The sequence below is a fragment of the Podarcis raffonei genome, chromosome Z (genome assembly GCF_027172205.1).
Source record: "Podarcis raffonei isolate rPodRaf1 chromosome Z, rPodRaf1.pri, whole genome shotgun sequence".
NCBI lineage: Eukaryota > Metazoa > Chordata > Lepidosauria > Squamata > Lacertidae > Podarcis > Podarcis raffonei.
In genome coordinates this window covers 3907101-3927713 of record NC_070621.1, presented here as the reverse complement: position 1 = coordinate 3927713, position 20613 = coordinate 3907101, and the positions used below count along the sequence as shown (strand labels likewise).

General features: G+C 46.5%; 1 protein-coding gene and 1 long non-coding RNA gene across 4 annotated transcripts; one reads left to right on the top strand and one right to left on the bottom strand.

The window, feature by feature from the left end:
• The first annotated feature begins 26 nt into the window (after positions 1-26).
• Positions 27-18653, top strand: TRUB2 (TruB pseudouridine synthase family member 2). Of its 3 annotated transcripts, none has more exons than XM_053373557.1 (8): positions 27-310; positions 1615-1746; positions 4518-4592; positions 5379-5440; positions 9402-9483; positions 10062-10134; positions 16848-16984; positions 17816-18653. In XM_053373557.1, exons 1-8 carry the CDS (start codon positions 205-207, stop codon positions 18142-18144), a joined length of 996 nt encoding a protein of 331 aa, XP_053229532.1. In that variant the 5' UTR covers positions 27-204; the 3' UTR covers positions 18145-18653. The 3 variants fall into 3 exon arrangements, with proteins under 3 accessions (XP_053229532.1, XP_053229533.1, XP_053229534.1); XM_053373559.1 differs by having other exon boundaries at positions 231-326; XM_053373558.1 differs by lacking the exons at positions 16848-16984; positions 17816-18653 and adding an exon at positions 12460-13178.
• LOC128406283 (uncharacterized) lies at positions 2902-4551 on the bottom strand. The gene is made up of 3 exons (XR_008328452.1): positions 4456-4551; positions 4071-4173; positions 2902-2997 (listed from the first exon to the last, which is right to left on the bottom strand). It is a non-coding gene; the product is annotated as an uncharacterized LOC128406283 (long non-coding RNA).
• Positions 18654-20613: the final 1960 nt, after the last annotated feature.

Sequence of the window (20613 nt, the reverse complement as noted above, 5' to 3'; positions counted from 1 at the left end):
GCCCCCAAGATGGCGGCTCCGGGGGACGTGGTTGGAGGTTACGCCTCTTGCCCTCTGGGCATTCCACTTTCCGGCCTTTTCGGCAGCGCTTGTTTCCGAGCCGGGCTGCCTTTCGTGACGGACGCAAGATGGCGGCGCCTACTTTGGGGGACCACTGAGAGTGCTACGCCGTAAGCAGCGCCGGCGGCAGCGGGAGACGCTACAATGCGGTTGGCGAGGGTTGGTTTGCATGGGGTCTTCGCCGTCTACAAGCCCCCCGGGGTGGCGTGGATGGCCGTGCGGAACTCCGTGGAGACCCACCTGCTGAAAGGTGAGCCTTGGAAGAGGTTCGTCCCCGTTTCCTTGCTTCATCCTGCCTCCCGAGTCCCGCTCCTTACCATGCAATACAGAGTGTTCCGTAATAAATGTGCTCTTAAGCAGGGTTAAATAACCAGGATTATTTAAATCGAATTTTTTTAATAATATGCTTTTGGACGAAAAATATTTCTAAAGTTAGTTTTCTGTTTAAGTTACATAATAGTCCAGAGCCTATTCATCTGGAAATAAGGATTTAAGTTTTTCATGTGTGCTAAAACTCAGCCTAAGTTGTTTTTTTTAATCGTCTAACCGCATCAGTTAACAAGCGTGGATACATATAGTATAATGTTATTGTTTTAGTTAAATAAGTTGTTTAAATTGTTATTAAGGAAATTATTATTTTTCCCCTTCCAATAAAGTACAGCAGAAAAGTTGTCCAAATATAAACAAGAATTTCATAATTATCTGTCTATGTATTTCTAATAGTATAACCAAATCAGTAATTTTTGATATAACTGTAAAAACTACTCTGAAAATTTATTATTCCAAAAATTAAACCTTCCTCTGGTTGTCAGTCCCTTCTCTCTCCTCGGGGAGAAGCCCCCAGGAGCCGCCGCACACCCTTTAAAGAGTGCGCGGCTCTTGCGGGCTTTTGCTGGAGGTGGGGGAAGGGACAGAGGGCAGCCCCTCATTCCCTTCCCCCACCTCCCAGAAAAGCCCCCAAGAGCCGCACTCCCTTTCACGAGCCGCGTGGAGCGTGTGTGCGGTGCTTGGGGGCTTCTCCCTCCTGGGGAAAAGCAAACAGGCTCTGCTCAGCACTTTAAAAAAAATTATTATTTTTTTGCATTCCCCTTCTAAAAACTAGGTGCGTCTTATGGAGCGAAAAAAACGGTAAATCAAGACTTACTGACTTATGATTTAAATCACGATTGAAATCAATTTGATTGAAATCACGATTGAAATCAATTTGATTGAAATCACGATTGAAATCAATTTGATTGAAATCACGACTGAAATCAATTTGATTGAAATCACGATTGAAATCAATTTGATTTAAATCTGGCGAACCAGAGCAGTGCACAGAAACACTGTTTACCTTCCTGCTGGAGCGGTACCTATTTATCTACTTGCACTGACGTGCTTTCGAACTGCTAGGTTGGCAGGAGCAGGGACTGAGCAACGGGAGCTCACCCCGTTGCGGGGATTCGAACTGCCGATCTTCTTATCGGCAAGTCCTAGGCTCTGTGCCCTATTAATTAGTTAGCTATACCTTAAAAAAATAAATAACTAGTTTTCTTCATTATTTTTTTTCTTTAGACTTGAACTCATTCAAGCGACCAGCACCACGACGGCTTGTACGTTTCCTGCCTAGCATGGTGGAAGGAAAGGATGGGAAGGAATTGACTATGACAGTTACGCAGCTCCCAGCTATGGCTGACCATCCTCTAGGTGAGATTTGAGCAGGGATGTAGGGTGGAGAAGCTGGCATCCTGGGCCTGATGATATCAGGACTAACTTATTCTTTTCAGGGACAGTGAACATAGTGGCCTCCGGATGCTCCAACCCCAATCAGCATGGCTAATGGGTAGAGATTATGTGAATTGTAGTCTAGCATCTGGAGGGCATCACTTTGCCTATGCCTGATTTGTATCTACCCAAGACTCTGCTTTTGAGTCTTGCCAATGTATGAATTGTGGCAGTGTTTCTTAAACTTTGGTCTCCTGCTGTTGTTGGACTACAACTCTCATCATCCCTGAGCACAGGTCCTGCTAGCTAGGGAAGATGGGATGTGTCGTCCAACACAGCAAGGAAGTCCAAGTTTGAGAAACAATGGATTAAGGTAACAGACACTCACTGATGGGGCATTCTCAGGTGTGACACCTCTCTTGCCAATCCTTGGATGTTGGGCAAAGGTGGGATGGGCAAAAAGCCTTCAGGAATCTCTTCAGTTCTGCTTATTCTTGGTTAGCTACATCTGATATCACTTTCTTATTGTGTTCTGCTATTTATTGTGTTTTCGGTTTGAATTGTTGTTAGCTTTCGCATAGCGTTTTTGTTTGTTTGTTTTTAATTCCTAATCACCCCATAAATCAAGGGGTAGCCAACATAATGCTCTCCAGATGCTCTGGACTAGAATTCCCAGTTGCTGGAAACTGCAGGCGGGGGAGAATGCTCTTGTGCACAGGTCTTACTTGTAGGCTTCCTACAGTGGGCATCTGATTGGCCACTGTGAGAACAGGATGCTGGACAACATGGACCACTGGCCTGATCCAACAGGCTCTTCTTAGGCTCCATATACAGCCAATAGGGCCTGGTGATTTATTGATCTGTAGTCCAAAACCAGTTTAAAGTCCACATCATGATAATTGTTTAAAAATATTTGACCTGGTGATATATTGCAAATCACATTGTTGGAAAAACTGCAAAGCCAATGGATGCTTTTCTCATGATTCTTGCAACAGTGCAACCTATACTCAGCTCTCTTCTGCCTCCTGCAGGGGGCAGCAAACCATAGAGCAGGCACAGAGGAAAGCTGCCTTGCAGGAGCTTTTTTCAGGCAACGCCATGAGCTTCTTGCTTTAAGTGTAGGCACTAGGCAGACAGGTAGGTAGGTGGTCGAGGGAGATGTCAGTCTGAGTTGTCTCTAGGCTTTGGGCTAGGAGCCCCTTTCCTCCTTCCTTTCTCCAATAGGGTTGTTCACTTCTGAATTTTTAAAAAAGCCTTGCCCTGTTGTTTAAGCCTATTTTCTACCCACCTCCACTTGTGTTTCTCTCTTGTCAATGCTCTTTGTTTCTCCTCTTCTGCATGTGTGTGTTTGCCTGTGTCCCCCCCTCGTTATGTTCCCCATTTTCTCCTTACCCTTGAAATCTCCCCAATTATCTCCTCTCCCCTTTGCTTTCTCACACATTTGTTTCCCCAGCCCTGTACTTCCTTATGTGCTGCTTCTTTCTTTTTCTTCTCTGCTGTCCACCAAGTCCCACTGGCAGAAAAAAGTGGGCGGGGAAGTGTTTTTGTTTTTATTTTCTGGTGTTTACATTGTTGGTTCCCCCTAAATAGCTTCCCTCCATATTACAAAGGAAGGGGTGTTGTTGTTTTTTAAGAGCTTATCTCTTTGCTTGCTTGCCCTGTCTGTCTCCCTTTGATAAAAAGTGAGAAATTGGTGGGATGAAGGCTTTTGTGGAGGCCTTCTGTGTCACGGGGAAATGGAGGGGAGAAGATTTAACTGGTTGCCTTCTGCTGAAATAGGAGATTGGGTAGTTGTGAGGCGAGAAGGATGGGGTGTTTGTCAGTAAGCAGTCCAAGCAAATGTGTGTCTACTCACAAGTACACCTTACTGAATTCAATGGGGCTTACTCCCAGGAAAGTAGAAGTACGTTTAGTTGAACACATTGGGGCTTACACCTGTACTTGGCCCTCTGAGTAGAGAAGCAGATGCAACTTGACACTTGTAAATAATTTACTCTTCGATTAGTTGAAAATAGATTAAATTGTTTAATAAATCTTTATTCTGTAAAATTTCAGCTTTCCCTACTCTAGATCTTTTTAGAACAGCGATTGGGAATCTGTGACCTAGGTGTTAGATGTAGCTGATGGGAGTGGAGACTCCAGAAACACCTGGAAGGGTCATAGGTTTCCCCATCACTGTTTTAGACAGAAACACTGGGTACAAGGTTTCCCCCTCCAATAAAAACGAAGTCCCAATCTCCAGCTTGCCTAGCCCTTTAAATGGGAACAGTGGATTCTGGTGGTGCCATCTAACAGTCTGGAGTTACTCTCTGAGGATGATTCCAGATTGGGATAAAATGTGGCTGCCCAATTCCATTCTCCTCTGGAGATGAGTTTGATGGTTGTCTGGAAACTCCTTCTGTTTACCCCCTGCTATGGTCTGTTCCAGCATCTGTGGCTCCTCAGTCTCAAAGTTTGCAGTTGACCCGCAATCTTGATTCAGAGGCTGCGTTAGAATGTCTTGTTTTTCTCTGGCCTTTTAATTTGGTTTTCATTTTGTGCCAGATTTTCTGCTCCCTGCTGAAATTTGTTGTTGGATTTTTATTAGTTACTCATTTTAATTCCACTTATGAATTGCTTTGTTAAAAACATCTCAAAATTATTTATTTATATATAAAAAAGCTTTCTTTGTGTTTTGTTTGAATTATTTACTGTATTGGTGAGATCAAGTTTTGTGCATGCCTTAAAAAATCAATCTTGATTTTCCTTTACAGTTTCTGGACCGATATTCAGACACCTGAAAGTTGGAGTAGGCCACCATCTGGATCCAATGTCCTCTGGAGTGTTTGGTAAGTAAAAGATGCCTTAGCCAGTCATTGCTATTATATTGTGCTCCCAGAAGCATTATTACACTGTGGCTAAGGTACATGTGGCCAATAAATTGGATTGCATCCCAAAGCAGTTGCTAATCTGGGCCAAATTCAAAGTGCTGGTTTTGACCTATAAAGACTTAAATACCTCAGGACCACAATACCTCAAGAGCCACCTCTCTCCGTATGAATCTACCCAGGTCCTGCAATAATCCTCTGAGGCCCTTCTTCATGTGCCCCCTCCATGAGAGGTCCAGAGGGTGGCAACATGAGAATGGGCATTTTCCACAGTGCTTCCCCTCCTCTTTGTGGAATGCTCTCCCCAGGGAGGTTTGTCTGATACCTTCAGGGGAAAACGTTCCTTTTTAACCAGGCCTTTGAACTGATTAACATATTAAACCTCTTTTAAATGTGTTTGTAGGGGGAATGTGTTTTTTTGTTATTGTTTATATCTTGTACTTTTATATTGTATTTTTATGTTGTGCACTGCTCTGAGATCCACAGGTGAAGGGTGGTATGCAAATTTAATTAATTATCATCTTCTATAGCTCTGCAGGGGGGGTGTCTAAATAATCCCCACCTTCTCTCATTTTCCCCTACTGTTGAAATCCAAAGCCATGTACAAATTCTTTCTTCCCAGTCAGACTTAAGGCTTGCCATGATCCAGGTGTATCTATTTACCTGTCCCTGGATTTGCAGTCAGAAAAAGTGACCTTTTTAACTTTGCCTGCCTAACTCTCCCACCCCTTCCTTTTTATATTTCAGTGCTTGGGGTGGGTAATGGCAACAAGTTGCTTCAAGCCTTGCACGATGCTCAACTCACCAGGGTAAGTATTTATTTTCATACAGTTATAATCAGAGGGGGCAGGTTTAGTCGTTGTCTGAGGACTATTCCTGCCTCCGGGTCTGGTCCTGACCGGATGGATACTAGAATCAGCAAGGGATACCCACATGACCTGAAGGTGCTGCTGTGCAATGCCAGGTCAATGATTCATAAGACCACTGCCATCCATGACTTGATCATGGATGGAGGACTTGACCTGGCATGTGTAACAGAGACTTGGTTGGATGAAGCAGATGGGCCTGTCCTTGCCGCTGCTTGCCCACCAGGTTTCTCTTACGCACAGCAACCCAGGTCATGTGGGCGGGGAGGGGGGGTTGCAGTGATTTTTAGGAAGTCATTAGTTTGCACCAGGCGTCCTATTGGGAAGACCCAGTTTTCCGAGTGCATGTTCTGGAAGTTGGGCAATAGGGGCAGTACAGGATTCCTTTTGGTGTACCGACCTCCCCGCTGCACCAAGGATTCCCTGCCCGAGCTGCTTCAGGTCGTGGCGGATGTTCTCCTGGAGACACCTAGCTTGGTCGTCCTAGGGGATTTTAACATCCATGCCGACACGACCTTACAAGGGGCCGCTCGGGACTTCGTGGAAAGCATGGCCTCCATGGGGCTGTCCCTGAATAAGTCTGGCCCAACCCATAGCTGCGGACATGCCTTGGACCTGGTGTTTACCTCTATGGATGTTGGTGATCTGACACTAAGTAAAAGCGAAACGAAAGAAGTGCCATGGTCAGATCACTTCCTGGTGCAACTGGACTTCTCTGCGACCCATCCCCTCTGCAGGGAGGTGGGACCAATTCGGATGGTCCGCCCCCGCCACTTAATGGATCCAAATGGTTTCCAGAGAGTGGTAGGGGATGCTTTATCCCATGTTGATGGCCTTTCAGCTGATTCCCTGGTGGCCCGCTGGAATGTGGAGTTAACCAGGGCTATTGACTGTTTGGCTCCGAAGCGCCGTCTCCGATTGCATGGAGCCCGGACAGCCCCGTGGTTTTCCACGGATCTGAGGGCAATGAAACAATCGTTGAGACGGCTAGAGCGCCGGTGGCGGATAACTCATTCCGAATCTGACCGGACACAGGTTAGAGCTCAACGTCGAGCCTACCAAGTGGCGATAGCAACGGCGAAGAAGAATTTCTTCGCCACCTCTATTGCATCTGCAGAAAACAGCAGCAGGAGACTTTTTCAGGTGGTTCACAATTTAGCGGAACCACCTGCAACATCGGGGCCCAGTGCGGGCCACATGTTCTCCTGCAATGATTTTGCAAAGTTTTTTGCAGATAAAATCGCTCAGATTCGGGAAGAAGTAGACTCCACCGTGGGAGCAGGGCCGGGGCGGGAGAGTGCTAGAGTTCTGTCTAGTCAAGTTGAGTGGGATCAATTCCAATCTGTTACCTCCGAGGATGTGGACAGGATGCTTGGACGAGTGAAACCAACCACCTGTCTCCTGGATCCTTGCCCATCCTGGCTTATAAAAGCTAGCCGGGAAGGACTGGGCGATGGGCTTCGTGGGGTGGTGAATGCTTCCCTCCGTGAGGGAGCCTTCCCAGACCCGCTGAAAGAGGCGGTTATTAAACCGCTTCTTAAAAAACCATCTTTAGATGCGGCCACGATGGCCAACTATCGCCCAGTCTCAAATCTTCCATTCTTGGGCAAGGTGATTGAGCGAGCGGTTGCCGAACAACTCCAGGCACGCCTGGAAGAAGCGGACCATTTGGATCCCTTCCAGTCGGGATTCAGGCCTCATCATGGGACTGAAACTGCCTTGGTCGCACTGGTTGATGATCTCCGGCGGGCTAGGGACAAAGGTGAGAGCTGTTTCCTAGTTCTGCTGGATCTCTCAGCGGCGTTTGATACCATCGACCATAACATCCTTCTGGACCGTCTTGAGGGGCTGGGAGCTGGGGGCACTGTCATACAGTGGTTCCGCTCCTTCCTCCTGGGCCGTGTTCAGAAAGTGGTGGTGGGGGATGAGTGTTCAGACCCCTGGGCTCTCACTTGTGGGGTGCCTCAGGGTTCTGTCCTCTCCCCCATGCTTTTCAACATTTACATGCAGCCGCTGGGAGAGATCATCAGGAGGTTTGGGCTGGGTGTTCATCAGTATGCGGATGATACCCAGCTCTACCTCTCTTTTAAATCAGAACCAGTGAGGGCGGTGAAGGTCCTGTGTGAGTGTCTGGAGGCGGTTGGAGGATGGATGGTGGCTAACAGATTGAGGTTGAATCCTGACAAGACAGAAGTACTGTTTTTGGGGGACAGGAGGCGGGCAGGTGTGGAGGATTCCCTGGTCCTGAATGGGGTAACTGTGCCCCTGAAGGACCAGGTGCGCAGCCTGGGAGTCATTTTGGACTCACAGCTGTCCATGGAGGCACAGGTCAAATCTGTGTCCAGGGCAGCTGTTTACCAGCTCCATCTGGTACGTAGGCTGAGACCCTATCTGCCTGCGGACTGTCTCGCCAGAGTGGTGCATGCTCTGGTTATCTCCCGCTTGGACTACTGTAATGCGCTCTACGTGGGGCTACCTTTGAAGGTGACTCGGAAACTACAACTAATCCAGAATGCAGCAGCTAGACTGGTGACTGGGGGCGGCCGCCGAGACCATATAACACCGGTCTTGAAAGACCTACATTGGCTCCCAGTACGTTTCCGAGCACAATTCAAAGTGTTGGTGCTGACCTTTAAAGCCCTAAACGGCCTCGGTCCAGTATACCTGAAGGAGCGTCTCCACCCCCATCATTCTGCCCGGACACTGAGGTCCAGTGCCGAGGGCCTTCTGGCGGTTCCCTCATTGCGAGAAGCAAAGCTACAGGGAACCAGGCAGAGGGCCTTCTCGGTAGTGGCACCCGCCCTGTGGAACACCCTTCCAGCAGATGTCAAAGAGATAAACAACTACCTGACATTCAGAAGACATCTTAAGGCAGCCCTGTTCAGGGAAGTTTTTAACGTGTGATATTTTACTGTATTTTTGGTTTTTATGGAAGCCGCCCAGAGTGGCTGGGGAGGCCCAGCCAGATGGGCGGGGTATAAATAATAAATTATTATTATTATTATTATTATTATTATTATTATTATTATTAGGGAATTATACATTATTATTAGACCTTAGAGATGGAAGGTACATTGGGGTCCAGCCCCCTGCCTAGTGTGGAGTGTACAGTGTGCAGGATGTACCATGCATGATGCAGCTACAGAATCCCTTATGGATGCCTACCTGGCCTCTGGTTAAATGCCTTCTATGAAGGAGAGCCCACCACCTTCCAGCACTTTCCTTCTCACAGTTAGACTGCTCTTGTCATTGGGAAGTTTCTCCTGATGTTTAGCTGAAATCTGCTGCCCTTCCAGTTCAACCAGTCCATTCTGGTCCTGCCCTTTGGAGCAACAGAGAGCAAGTCTGCTTTCTGTTGCTCCAGAAAGCAGATAGTTGAAGACAACAATTGAATCTTTCATTAAATGCTGCTTCTCCCGACTGAACATCCCCAACTCCTTCATCTGTTCCTTTTGGTACTTAGTAGCCAGACTCTGAGGGGACGCGGGTGGCATTGTGGGTAAAACCTCAGCGCCTAGGACTTGCCGATCGTCAGGTCGGCGGTTCGAATCCCCGCGGCGGGGTGCACTCCCATTGCTTGGTCCCAGCGCCTGCCAACCTAGCAGTTCAAAAGCACCCCTGGGTGCAAGTAGATAAATAGGGACCGCTTACTAGCGAGAAGGTAAACTGCGTTTCCGTGTGCTGCACTGGCTCGCCAGATGCAGCTCGTCATGCTGGCCACGTGACCCGGAAGTGTCTCCGGACAGCGCTGGCCCCCGGCCTCTTAAGCGAGATGGGCGCGCAACCCCAGAGTCGGACACGACTGGCCCGCACGGGCAGGGGTACCTTACCTTACCTTACTAGCCAGACTCTGCACCATCCTAAAGGTAAAGGGACTTCTCTCACCATGCATTTCTTTTCAAAGACTTACACAGTTAGTGGCTTGTTTGGCAAAGCCACAGACGACTTCTCGGACACGGGCAAACTGATCGAGAAGGCAACATTTGGTAAGTTTATCCACAGGGATAGGTGTGGGGAACCTGTGGTGGTTCAAACTTACCTAGGTATAGCTGTGGGCAGGTTTCCTGCATCTTAGGTGGGTGTACTAGATTACCCCGGGTGTCCCTTCCAACTCTACAATTCTATGATTCTCCCCTGTCTCTCTGAAGCGCAGCACTCAGTCAGCCGGTCCTGAAAGCCCTGCTAGCTCAGCCTTCAGTAGGAGAGAGTTTGCTTTCTTTTCACTGCCCAGAAACCAACTTGAGTTGGATTCCAGGTGCATGTTTTCCTCTTAGGAGGATAAAAGGTGAGCCCATCCCCCAGCAATGTTTTGAAACGGTGGAGTTTTAAAGCATCATATAAGTATCTTGAGTTTGCTTTATATTTTATTGTGTGGTTGCACTTTCCTCATCCTGACCCCCCAAACCACTGGGGCTCCTTTTCATATTGTTTTCACCTGTGAATTTGCTTAGGAGGCAGCAACATGTTTATAGTCTGTGTTTGAAATATATGTATTTAGCTCCAGGCTGTTGGATCACCTGGCCCATCCCTCTCAGTACTGTTTTCCCCCTTTCTTTGTCTGCAGACCACGTCACCAGGGAGCAGCTGGAGAGGATCCTTTCTGTTATCCAGGGGTCCCATCACAAGGCTTTACTGCAGTAAGTATCCCAAACGTGGGGGCTGCACCAGAGCACAGGGGCAGAGTGCCTGCTTTGCATGCAGAAGGTCCCAGGTTTGATCCCTGATAGCATCTGTTCAGATAGCAAGCCCCAGGAAAGACCTTTCCCTGAGAAACCCCTGCCAGTCAAAGCTGACAGTAGATTGGCAGATAAATGCTTCCACCTGTCAAAGCTGGCATGGACAATACCCTGTTCTGGTGCAATAAGGTAGCTTTTCGTTCTCCCAAATCTCAAGGTTTCAGGTGATGCTTTTGCTGTCACTTGGGGACCAGTGGGAGATGCTTGCTGCTTTTGCTGCAATGAGACATCTTCTACAAGATTTAAGGGAAAGGGAGGGTGTGGGGACTTTCACACCTTCTCTGTTTCTTATGCTGACCATTCCCCAAAGAGCACCCACTCCGCTCCCCATGTACAAGAAGAAGATTATTGGTATTGGCAGGCCTGGGCAGACTGCTGAGCTTTGCTGACCTTCCTTTGCCTGTCGTGGACCTTCAGGTAGCTGTTGCTGGACTCACAACTCCCATCATCCCAGGCCATTGGCCTTGCCATCGGGCTGGGGTTTACTTCTGCAGATCAGTAGGCATGGCTGTGCCTTCCCTCTTTGCTCTTATATCCCAGCACATCCCAGCCTGCAACCCTCCTGCACCTCGCAAAACAACACACATACTGAAGGCACAATACATGAAATACTATTATTATTAATTAGTAAAATGATTAGTCATTCTTTGTGATGGCAACTCAAAATTTTGTAAGCAAAAAACAAACACATACATAACTGCATTAAAATCAACACACACAGTCCCACCATTCCACCCATGCAAAAGGGCAATAGCTAGTTAAAAGCCAGAGACCTGATTAGAAAGTATGGTTTTGCCTGACATCTAAAGATAAGAGGAGGTTTGTTTCTCAGTTGCTCCTGACCAGGATGAACAGGCTGCGATGCAGTTTGGAGAGAACTCGGGTTCTCCTCCGGACCTCCTCCTTTCCACTCATGGCGTTCCCAGGAGCCCCTTGTTTACTTTGTCCATAGAAGCAAAGTCGGCTCTAGTTTGAGGGATACCCTGCCCATGCAAAATATCCCCTGGTGGAGCCCCTCTTATGTTAGCAGTGGGGTGGGGGCAGCAGCAGCAGCAGCAGCAGCTGTACTTCAAGGTGGCTGTAAAGCTGGCATTTATAATTTCATACATTGTTCCAGAGCACCCTAAGTCATGCTCCGGAAGTGTAAATAGTGGATTGCAGGCCCTTCCAGCTGTGGGGTGTGGGGAGGCTAGCACAGCAGGCAACTCAATGCTGGTAGGCCCTGGCTGATGCTGCTTTCAGACCTACACAGAAATGGATGGTTCTTTTCGTTCTGTCCCTCCTTTTGTAAAAAATGAAAGTTGTAATTTTCAGGTTACTAAATAAGCATGCTAAATAGTTTGTGTGGTAGAATGATGGACATGAGCTAATAGAGGGAGTGTGGTGCAACTCAGGAATGGTTTGAATGTTGCCTAGCTGGCCTTAGGTGGGCCCCTGTTTTCTTAGCTCCTTCCCAGCTATTTGCAATGTGTGCATATTAACGCTGACCCGTCTTACAGGGGTGTTGTAAAGATTAGTGAGTTGTGATATGTAATGTGCTTTGAATGCTCCTAATTGACAGCTAAGTATTAATTGCTATTCCTATAACTATTTCTCTAGAATTCCCATTACTAAATAAATGACTTGGTCTTTTATCTCTCCCTCCTTCTAAGGTGCCATACATGATTCTGCACTCACATCCCAGTGAGATTCATGGCTGAGTGTGGTTTCCCCATTCCAAATTTGCCACACTAGCCACTACACCTGCCTTCCCCAACCTTGTGCCTTCCAAATGTTGCTGGATGGCAACTCCCATGTTCCCTGATGGTTAACTGTGCTACCTGGGAGTTGGGAGTTTGGCCTCTACCAGCCAAAGCTCTCTGAGCTTCCCCCAAAATAGAGGCTGCGCTCATAGAGGAGGAGGATGGAAGAGTTGATAGCCGGAAGTTAGTTTTATAGAGACAAAGAGGTTTTTCTGGGCTGAAGCAACAGCACCTTTCCTCCAAGACGTTCATTGGGATGGGAACTTTGCATGGTGCTCTTTAGATTAATCATCCTGGAGTTGGAAGGTGAAAACTGTTTGCTGCAGGTGGGGCTTGCTCTGCTTCCAGGCCCTTCCATAACTAGGGAAGTCCAAAGGCCCTTACGCCGAAGGTGAGCAGGAGTGCTAGGGTGGGGTGGGAGGTCAGTCAGCCAGGAGCCCTGCTGTCCTCCTCACCCCACGTCTTGTTTCCTTCTCTCCCTCAGGCCGCCTCCATCCCTTTCCTTCCTTCCGCTGCGTCATTACTGCCTGCCCAGAGAGCATGAGGAGCTGAAGGGCTCCCAGCCTCTAAGCTTCCGGAACAGCCATGCGCACCCTCGGAAATGGAGTGTGGCGCAGTCCATGGGCAGCGACCATCAGAAGCCAGTGTGGCGGGTGGTGCTGATTTGTGTCTCAGGAATGGCATTTCTAGCGTGGTGTGCGCTGCGCCGCAAGACTGACATTGACAGGCTTCTAGAGGATGCCATGGAGGAGGACTCCCCAGAGCAGGATTCCCAAACGCTTCCATCCGAACAGGGGAAGCCTTGATGCAGGGGTGGTGGGCAAGGACCTCTTGCCACTCTGGATTCCTGATTCCACCCCCCACCCCCCAGGCTGGGTCCCTGAAACTGCTGGTTCTATGGTATGGGTGTGCATTAAAGCAAAGAAGACCGCCACAGAGGACGTCAAAAGACATTTCCTGAACATGGACAGCATAGTTCTGTTCCCAGTAGAAAGCAACACAGAAAGTTCTTTTTCAAAGCAAGAGAAGCCATATGGTGGAGCTCAATTGGTTAAAGAGGGACGCTATTCTGTGTTGCAGGCACACTCCCTTTTATGTGTGAAGAGAAGGAAATTTGTCTAAACATTGTGCACCTGCTGATTCTGTTGGCTCTTAATGCTTGGTTGTAGTTGGTTTAAGATAATAAAATAATAATTGCCTAGATCCAGGTTTGAGGCAAATACTCTCTTGGTGAGAGAGCCCCAGGAGAGGTTTTAAATCACAAAACATGCAACAAAGAGAAGCGTGGAAATATAGGCTGTTAGACCCCTCTGGGTTTCTTCCAAAGTTCTCCTTTACTTCTCCTTTAGCATGGAGTGAGCAGCCCAGAAGTCCTTTCTGGTCAGTCTCACATGATGGAAGGGGGTAAACAAAAGGCTTTGGTACCCCTTCCTCTTGAGGTGAGGGGGCGTGACCTAGTTAAATCTGGCAGAATTGCTTACTCCAAACTGTTGCGACATGTTAGTGTGTCAACTGCAATGTGTAGGTGCAAACGCTCCCCGTGCTCTTCCTGGGGCTGGAAAGGGGTTTACTGAGTAAAACTGAATTACTGTGTTGCAAAATGATGCATGTCTAAAAAGTTTATCACCAACGTGAAAAGTTTGCAAAGCTCTGGCTTACTCTATGGTCTTAACCTCTTCATGCATTAACTACAGCAGGGTGGCCCAACTTTTCATACCAATGGGCCACAAGCGTACTTTGACACGAAACCTACAGGCTGCCTTGTCACATGGGGGTGTGTGGGCCAAGGCCAAAATTTGAAGGCCCCACCCCCATCCCTCATGCTGCCTTCCCAGAGCCAGCTGTGGGAAGGAGATGTGAGGCTCAAGCAAAGTCCCAGAGTGCCTTCCCAAAGCTGGAAAAGTGCTAACTAGGCTTTGGGAACTGTGAGGACTGTGGGGTGTGTTGGTGGGTGTGTCAAAATGTTGCTGAGGGCCGGGCCATGTGTTGGATCACCCTGAACTACAGCTAAGCATGCTGTATCATCCCTGACCATTTGCCATGCCGGATGAAGCTGATGGGGATTGGGAGTCCAGCAACATCTGGAGGACCACAGGTTCCCCAACCCTGGACTACTCCTCTCATGGAGTAGTGATACTTCTTCCCACCTACTCCCCACCTAATGATAAAATTGGGGAAAACATGAACAGAAGTGAATGGCCTGTTAGCTATTTAAGGATGCAAATCCCATATGCATGACTTGTCTATTCCAAAGTATATCTTGTATACATCTGAATGCTTCAGAATAAGTATTATGAAAATTCAGATAAGAAACCACACAAAATTTTAATAGCCACATAGCACAATCGTTTGACCAAACTGCGGGAGGCAGTGGAGGACAGAGGTGCCTGGCGTTCTCTGGTCCATGGGGTCACGAAGAGTCGGACACGACTAAACGACTAAACAACAACAACATAGCACAATCAAGACTTGAATGAATGAATTGCACCAGCCAGGCTGTTTGGACCATCCATTAATTTTAAAATATGTAACAGAGGTTATTACTCAGTAAGGTAGTAACCCTTGATGTGGACTGCACCTCTTTAGACTGAAGGTGGGAGCTCACATGATTGTTCCTTGATACCAAAAAAATCCCTGCACATAGAAGAAGACGAAGAGTTTGGATTTGATATCCCGCTTTATTACTACCCTAAGGAGTTTCAAAGCGGCTAACAATCTCCTTTTCCCTTCCTCCCCACAACAAACACTCTGTGAGGTGAGTGGGGCTGAGAGACTTCAGAGAAGTGTGACTAGCCCAAGGTCACCCAGCAGCTGCATGTGGAGGAGCAGGGAATCGAACCCAGTTCACCAGATTACGAACTAGTCAGGCTAGCCTTGCTTTGGAGATTCTCTTTTGCACACAGGAACACTCAGTCATGTGAGTCGCCCATCTACAGTCTGAAGTAGTATGGTCCAGATGAAGGGCTGCCACCTCAGAGAGAACTACCTGGTGCTTCTGCAGTTGTTAGCTTGTTGCTTCAGCATATGGCAGGATATCACTTCGGGAAAAGCTAATATTGATTAGCAAAGTGGTTATGAAGAAAGCTGGCAAAAAAGTGTGGCCTCTCCCTTTGCTGCCACTGTTTTTATGTATTAAGGTTTAATTAAAATGCAGACTGTGGACATGGGTTAAAGTGACAGCCTTTGTGCACAACCTGTACAATAACTTTGGGGTGTGTTGAATAATCATTTGTTGGTCTGTTTGAAAGATCAGCTTGGCAGATGATAGCCTTTCCAATGAAGAGGTCCTATAGGGGGTGTGGGGGTGGAGAGGATATGAAGTTGGAGACATCTGTAATGCAGATTTGGGAAGCAGTGGCTGCATCCAACTGGAAACCTTAAGAGCAAGTGTATCTGCTTCAACTTTCCACAAAAAAGTGTGTGATGTACATTAAGCACTGGCCTAGTAGCCACAGGCAACCACGAATTACATGCAGATAAGTGAACTCGAAGAGGAGACACATCATGTTCCATCCCTCCTCTGTATCTAACAAAGAAACCAGGTGGGCTGTACTTAGAGTAGAAACACAGCAGCCTGCTCCAAGAAGGGCAGAACTCCCAATCCCTCCTAAGTAGCTATTTTGTGGGTTTATTTACTGTGTTGACTGTTTCTTAGCCTAAGTCATTCACTGAGGTTGTTAAACTCTGCATATACCTCACTGCCAATGTGAGCTCACATGATTGAAATGGTCCTTCATACAAAAAACTAAGAACATTGCACACAGAAAACTAGCCAGTATGGGTAGAAAACATATTTCCCCTGACAAACTAGTTCTATCTGCAGGGTCTTTTGTTTGTATGAAGGCACATTCAGTCATGTGAACCCCCACCGCCAGTGTCTTAAGGGCTTAGACACAGCTTAACCACCTAAGCAACCATGAGGCCTTAAAAGTTGAATGACTGGAGAGACCTGTCAGGAGTAAGCATGGACTAATGGTACCAAATAGTATGGGAAACAGCCCTACTAGAAAAATTAACCAATAAACTGAAACTGACATGGGGACAAACAGAAGAAGACACCTTCACCCCGGTATGGCTCCCGTTTATCACGTACACAGCCCAACAAGACAATGACAAAAATCCACCAACAGCATATAAATCAATATGGCTAACCTGATCCAAAACACCCACCCACCCCACTCACACACAAAAACAAAGATCACCACAGCCAATCACAAACAAACAACCACACCCTAGGCCAACCCCAACCTCTCTCACCACCAAAGGAACACAAGTGAACAGCAGAGAACCGGCACGAGTAACGCTGACACCAAACCCTACATACATTAAGCAAAATAGAAACATCGCCACCCGACCCCACCCATCTTCCCCCCCTCCACCCCTTTTCTTCCTAATGTCTCAACAAATGAAACTGATTTGTAAAAATGTTACATGGAAAAAATACGAGAGACATTACACATACTTCTGTAAAACAAGAAAATCTTTTTTTTAAAAAAGCTGAATGACTAAAACTACCATTTATGTCAGAATCTGGCAATTTCATCTCCATATTGTTATACAAAGGGTCACTGCACAAATTTTCCGTTTTTACTGGCTGCTTAAGCATTTTTTATAGCTTTCAGGTGTTTATGCATTATGTGAAGTTGACAATCAGAAATGCAATTTCCATGAGTCTTATGACATTCCCCAGCCCCTATTGAGTGTACCTGATTATAGGAGAGCCATCCTTGGAGATAACAGGCTGTGTTCGGGTGGGCAAAATGTATTGCACAAACCAGTCAGACAGGTGGGCAAAATGTATTGCACAAATCCAGCAGCAGGAGAGTTCAACCTCCCTTCCCTGATCTATTCTCTCCCTTTGCCTCCATCCAGGTATGCTAATATTGACTTGAAAACCCAAGAGGCCTACGAGCTGGCAGTGAAAGGATTAATTCGTCCCATGGAGAAAAGCCCACCCTTAATCACAGCAGTGCGAAGCCTCCAGTTTGCACCACCAGAATTCCAGCTAGGTATGGCTAGGGATGTATTTCAAACCCCACGGCAGATTTCCAATTATTATTATTATTTTTTTAATTGAGACATTTACAACTTTAGGGGTACAAAGGACCGAGAAGCAAGCGCTAAGAGAGATGTTTGCCCAAGAGATCAGAAAGCAGCTGACAGTTCACAGCAGAGAATACTAGCCCACATGGACAAATGGTGCAGGAGCTTCTCACAGCAGCCCCCCCCTCCTAAGGAGAATCCCATAATAGAGCCAGCTGTGTTGATCCATAGTCTTTGACTGTGTTCACACTCTTACCTGCTGAGTTCACTCATCTAGGCAGTTATTATCTGGGCGTAGGGTTATTATGAAGATAAAATGGGACAGCCCTCAGATCCGGATTTTGGCATGAGCCACAGAGTTCTGACCATTTAGCGCTAAAATAAATCTTCGTTGCATCCTCCTTGTCATTTTGGCTCCCTTCCTTTGGGGAAGATTGGTACCTCCATCCAAGGGAAGAACTTTCAGGGCACTATTTTTGCAACATCACTGGGTATAGGACACCTTCCTAGGTTTTCAATGGCTGGGAGACCAGAATGGATTTTCATTGGGACTTCTAGTGACAACCGGTTGAATTCAATGCACTAAAGTTTTTAGCTTTGTCTATTAAATGCAAGTAAAACCAACATGCCAAGTTAGATCATGCTCCAGTGTTTAAGATATCAGAAATTTTTCTAGTGCTAATTACCCTGATTTCTGTAGTATCCTTCCCCTAACTGGAAAGTTTTCAAGATCAAACTTTTTTGGGAAACCCCACCTCACTGCCTGCTTGTATTGACAATTATTTCTGTCCCCTTAGAAATCCACTGTTTGCATGAGACCCAGCAATACCTTCGGAAGATAGTTCACGAGATCGGTTTGGAGTTGAAGTCAGTTGCGGTCTGCACGCAAGTGAGGCGGGTACGAGACGGCATTTTCACTCTGGAGGATGCCCTCTTGAGAACGCAGTGGAACTTGCATAACATCCGAAATGCGATCCTGAATTCCAAGTTTAGAGTAGAAACTGAGATACAAAAAAGGCTTGCTTATGAGGGAGAGGAAGAAACTACGGCCTCTCCGGTTGCAGGTGACACGCAGCTGAGCGAGGGGGAAGATGCCTTGCCGCCAAGCTCAGTGATAAAATTGTGAATATCTTGTACTACATGGAAAATGGTTAAGTGCGGATGTGGAAAGCACCCTGGAATTTTTATCCTTCACCACTTTGCTGCTGAAGCTTGCTGCCCTGTTTCAAGCTGTTCTAAAACTCATCACTCTCAAAACTCTCCCGTGATGAAACATTTGCAGTATCTGATCCTGCACGTGTGGAAAAATCAGAAGCTGTTTCTGAACCATATGAAAACACAGCTTTTTACCTTCTGTCGAAGCTTGGATGTTTCAGCCAAAGGATTTGTAGAGCTGGTTAATTTGCTGCATAAAACAACCTGGCTGTTACTTAAATGTATTTTTAAAAAACAAATCCACCTGTGAACTCCGACTGCAGTATGATGCTTTGATTTATTCATATTGCCATGATTAAAATTCTGAAACTCATTTATGAGTTTATTGTTAAATTCAAGCCTGAAAATATGTGAGAGGGGTGGGTGGGTGGCAGTAGCTTCTGGTATCGCTCCAAATGAATTAAGGAAATTTTACTATAACTTGGCATGACTATTACTTGACAAAATATTGGTTTGCAGTCATGCTGCAAATCAGAATTAGAAACTAGCTTGAAGTAGGATTGTAAACCATTATTTATGCTAACTATGGTTTGGTGTGTTGCCTGAATTGGCAAAGTTACTGCTGTCACAGAGGACATGGGCTCTGCGATAAATTGCCATTTCGTTGAATACCAGTATTGACATAACATTGGGATAAATTTTTCAATAAGGCACTATACCTGTGAACAAATGGTGGAGACATGACAGCTTCCCAGTGGGTAGCTAAGCCCTCACACAAACCAGCAACACAGGTATCTTTCCACTTAAGGCTTCGTTAATTATGCAGAGCTTGCTAACAATCCAGGAGGAACCCCCCCATGGCTAGACAATAAAAGTTGCAGTGGCAAAATAAAAAAAGAACGTAAACAATGGAAAGCATTCTATCTTCTCTCACACTCACTGGTGAAAAAAGAGGCGGACGAGTTTTTATTTTTATTTTCTGGTGGTGTTTATGTTGTTGGTTCCCCTAAATAGCTTTCCTCCATATTGAAAAGGGTTTTACAAATTTATTTAAAGGAGACTATCTTTTTGCTTGCCCTCCCTTCAGCAAAGCTTCTAGGGTACTTTACAAAAAAAGAGATCACCAAGATAAAATAAATAGCTAATGTATAATAAATGGTGACATGCAATAAGATTATATTCAGAACCCTGGCAGAGCCATATTTGTTACCCCAAAGATAAGACTGGCACCACGGGGGCTTTCCTGGGCAGGGAAATATTTGGTTTTGAACATGCAGAAGCTTAGATTTTTCTATAGGGGGGAAAAGAAGTGGGAATGGTTGACTTCTAGCTAAAATAATAACCTACGAATGTGAGGTGGGCATTTATGGGCTAGGCTGTGTGGTGAAGTGTTTATGTTACTAGTTTATGGGTCTTACTAATTACAATTCTAATTGCATCAATGGGACTATCGCCAAACTCCTGATAAGCAAATAAAGCTTCAGTTGCTGCCAACCACAGCTGCTTACTGAGCCTAAAGTAGCCAAGAAAAACATAGCTTCTGCCTTTACTACAAAGGGAACTGCCCCCATATCTTAAAGAGGGCCTGTTGTGATACTGTATCTTGGACTAAATTACAAGCCTGGTAGATGAAGGGAATGCAGTAGATGTAGCCTACCTTGATTCCAGCAAGGCATTTTACAAGGTGCCCCATGATATTCTTGTAAAGAAGCTGGTAAAATGCGGTCTTGACTATGCTACCACTCAGTGGATTTGTAACTGGCTGACTGACCGAACCCAAAGGGTGCTCATCAATGGTTCCTCTTCATCCTGGAGAAGAGTGACTAGTGGGGTGCCACAGGGTTCTGTCTTGGGCCCGGTCTTATTCAGCATCTTTATCAACGACTTGGATGATGGACTCAAGGGCATCCTGATCAAATTTGCAGATGACACCAAACTGGGAGGGGTGGCTAACACCCCAGAGGACAGGATCACACTTCAAAACGACCTTGACAGATTAGAGAACTGGGCCAAAACAAACAAGATGAATTTTAACAGGGAGAAATGTAAAGTATTGCACTTGGGCAAAAAAAATGAGAGGCACAAATACAAGATGGGTGACACCTGGCTTGAGAGCACTACATGTGAAAAGGATCTAGGAGTCTTGGTTGACCACAAACTTGACATGAGCCAACAGTGTGACGCGGCAGCTAAAAAAGCCAATGCAATTCTGGGCTGCATCAATAGGAGTATAGCATCTAGATCAAGGGAGGTAATAGTGCCACTGTATTCTGCTCTGGTCAGACCTCACCTGGAGTACTGTGTCCAGTTCTGGGCACCACAGTTCAAGAAGGACACTGACAAACTGGAACGTGTCCAGAGGAGGGCAACCAAAATGGTCAAAGGCCTGGAAACGATGCCTTATGAGGAATGGCTAAGGGAGCTGGGCATGTTTAGCCTG

What these genes read in the sequence shown, in the direction of transcription:
- TRUB2 (XM_053373557.1), top strand. Translation starts at nt 205, where the DNA reads ATGCGGTTGGCGAGGGTTGGTTTGCATGGGGTCTTCGCCGTCTACAAG. An exon ending in GGAGACCCACCTGCTGAAAG is followed by an intron (nt 311 to 1,614) that starts GTGAGCCTTGGA and finishes TTTTTTCTTTAG; the next exon opens with ACTTGAACTCATTCAAGCGA. An exon ending in ACCACCAGAATTCCAGCTAG is followed by an intron (nt 16,985 to 17,815) that starts GTATGGCTAGGG and finishes CTGTCCCCTTAG; the next exon opens with AAATCCACTGTTTGCATGAG.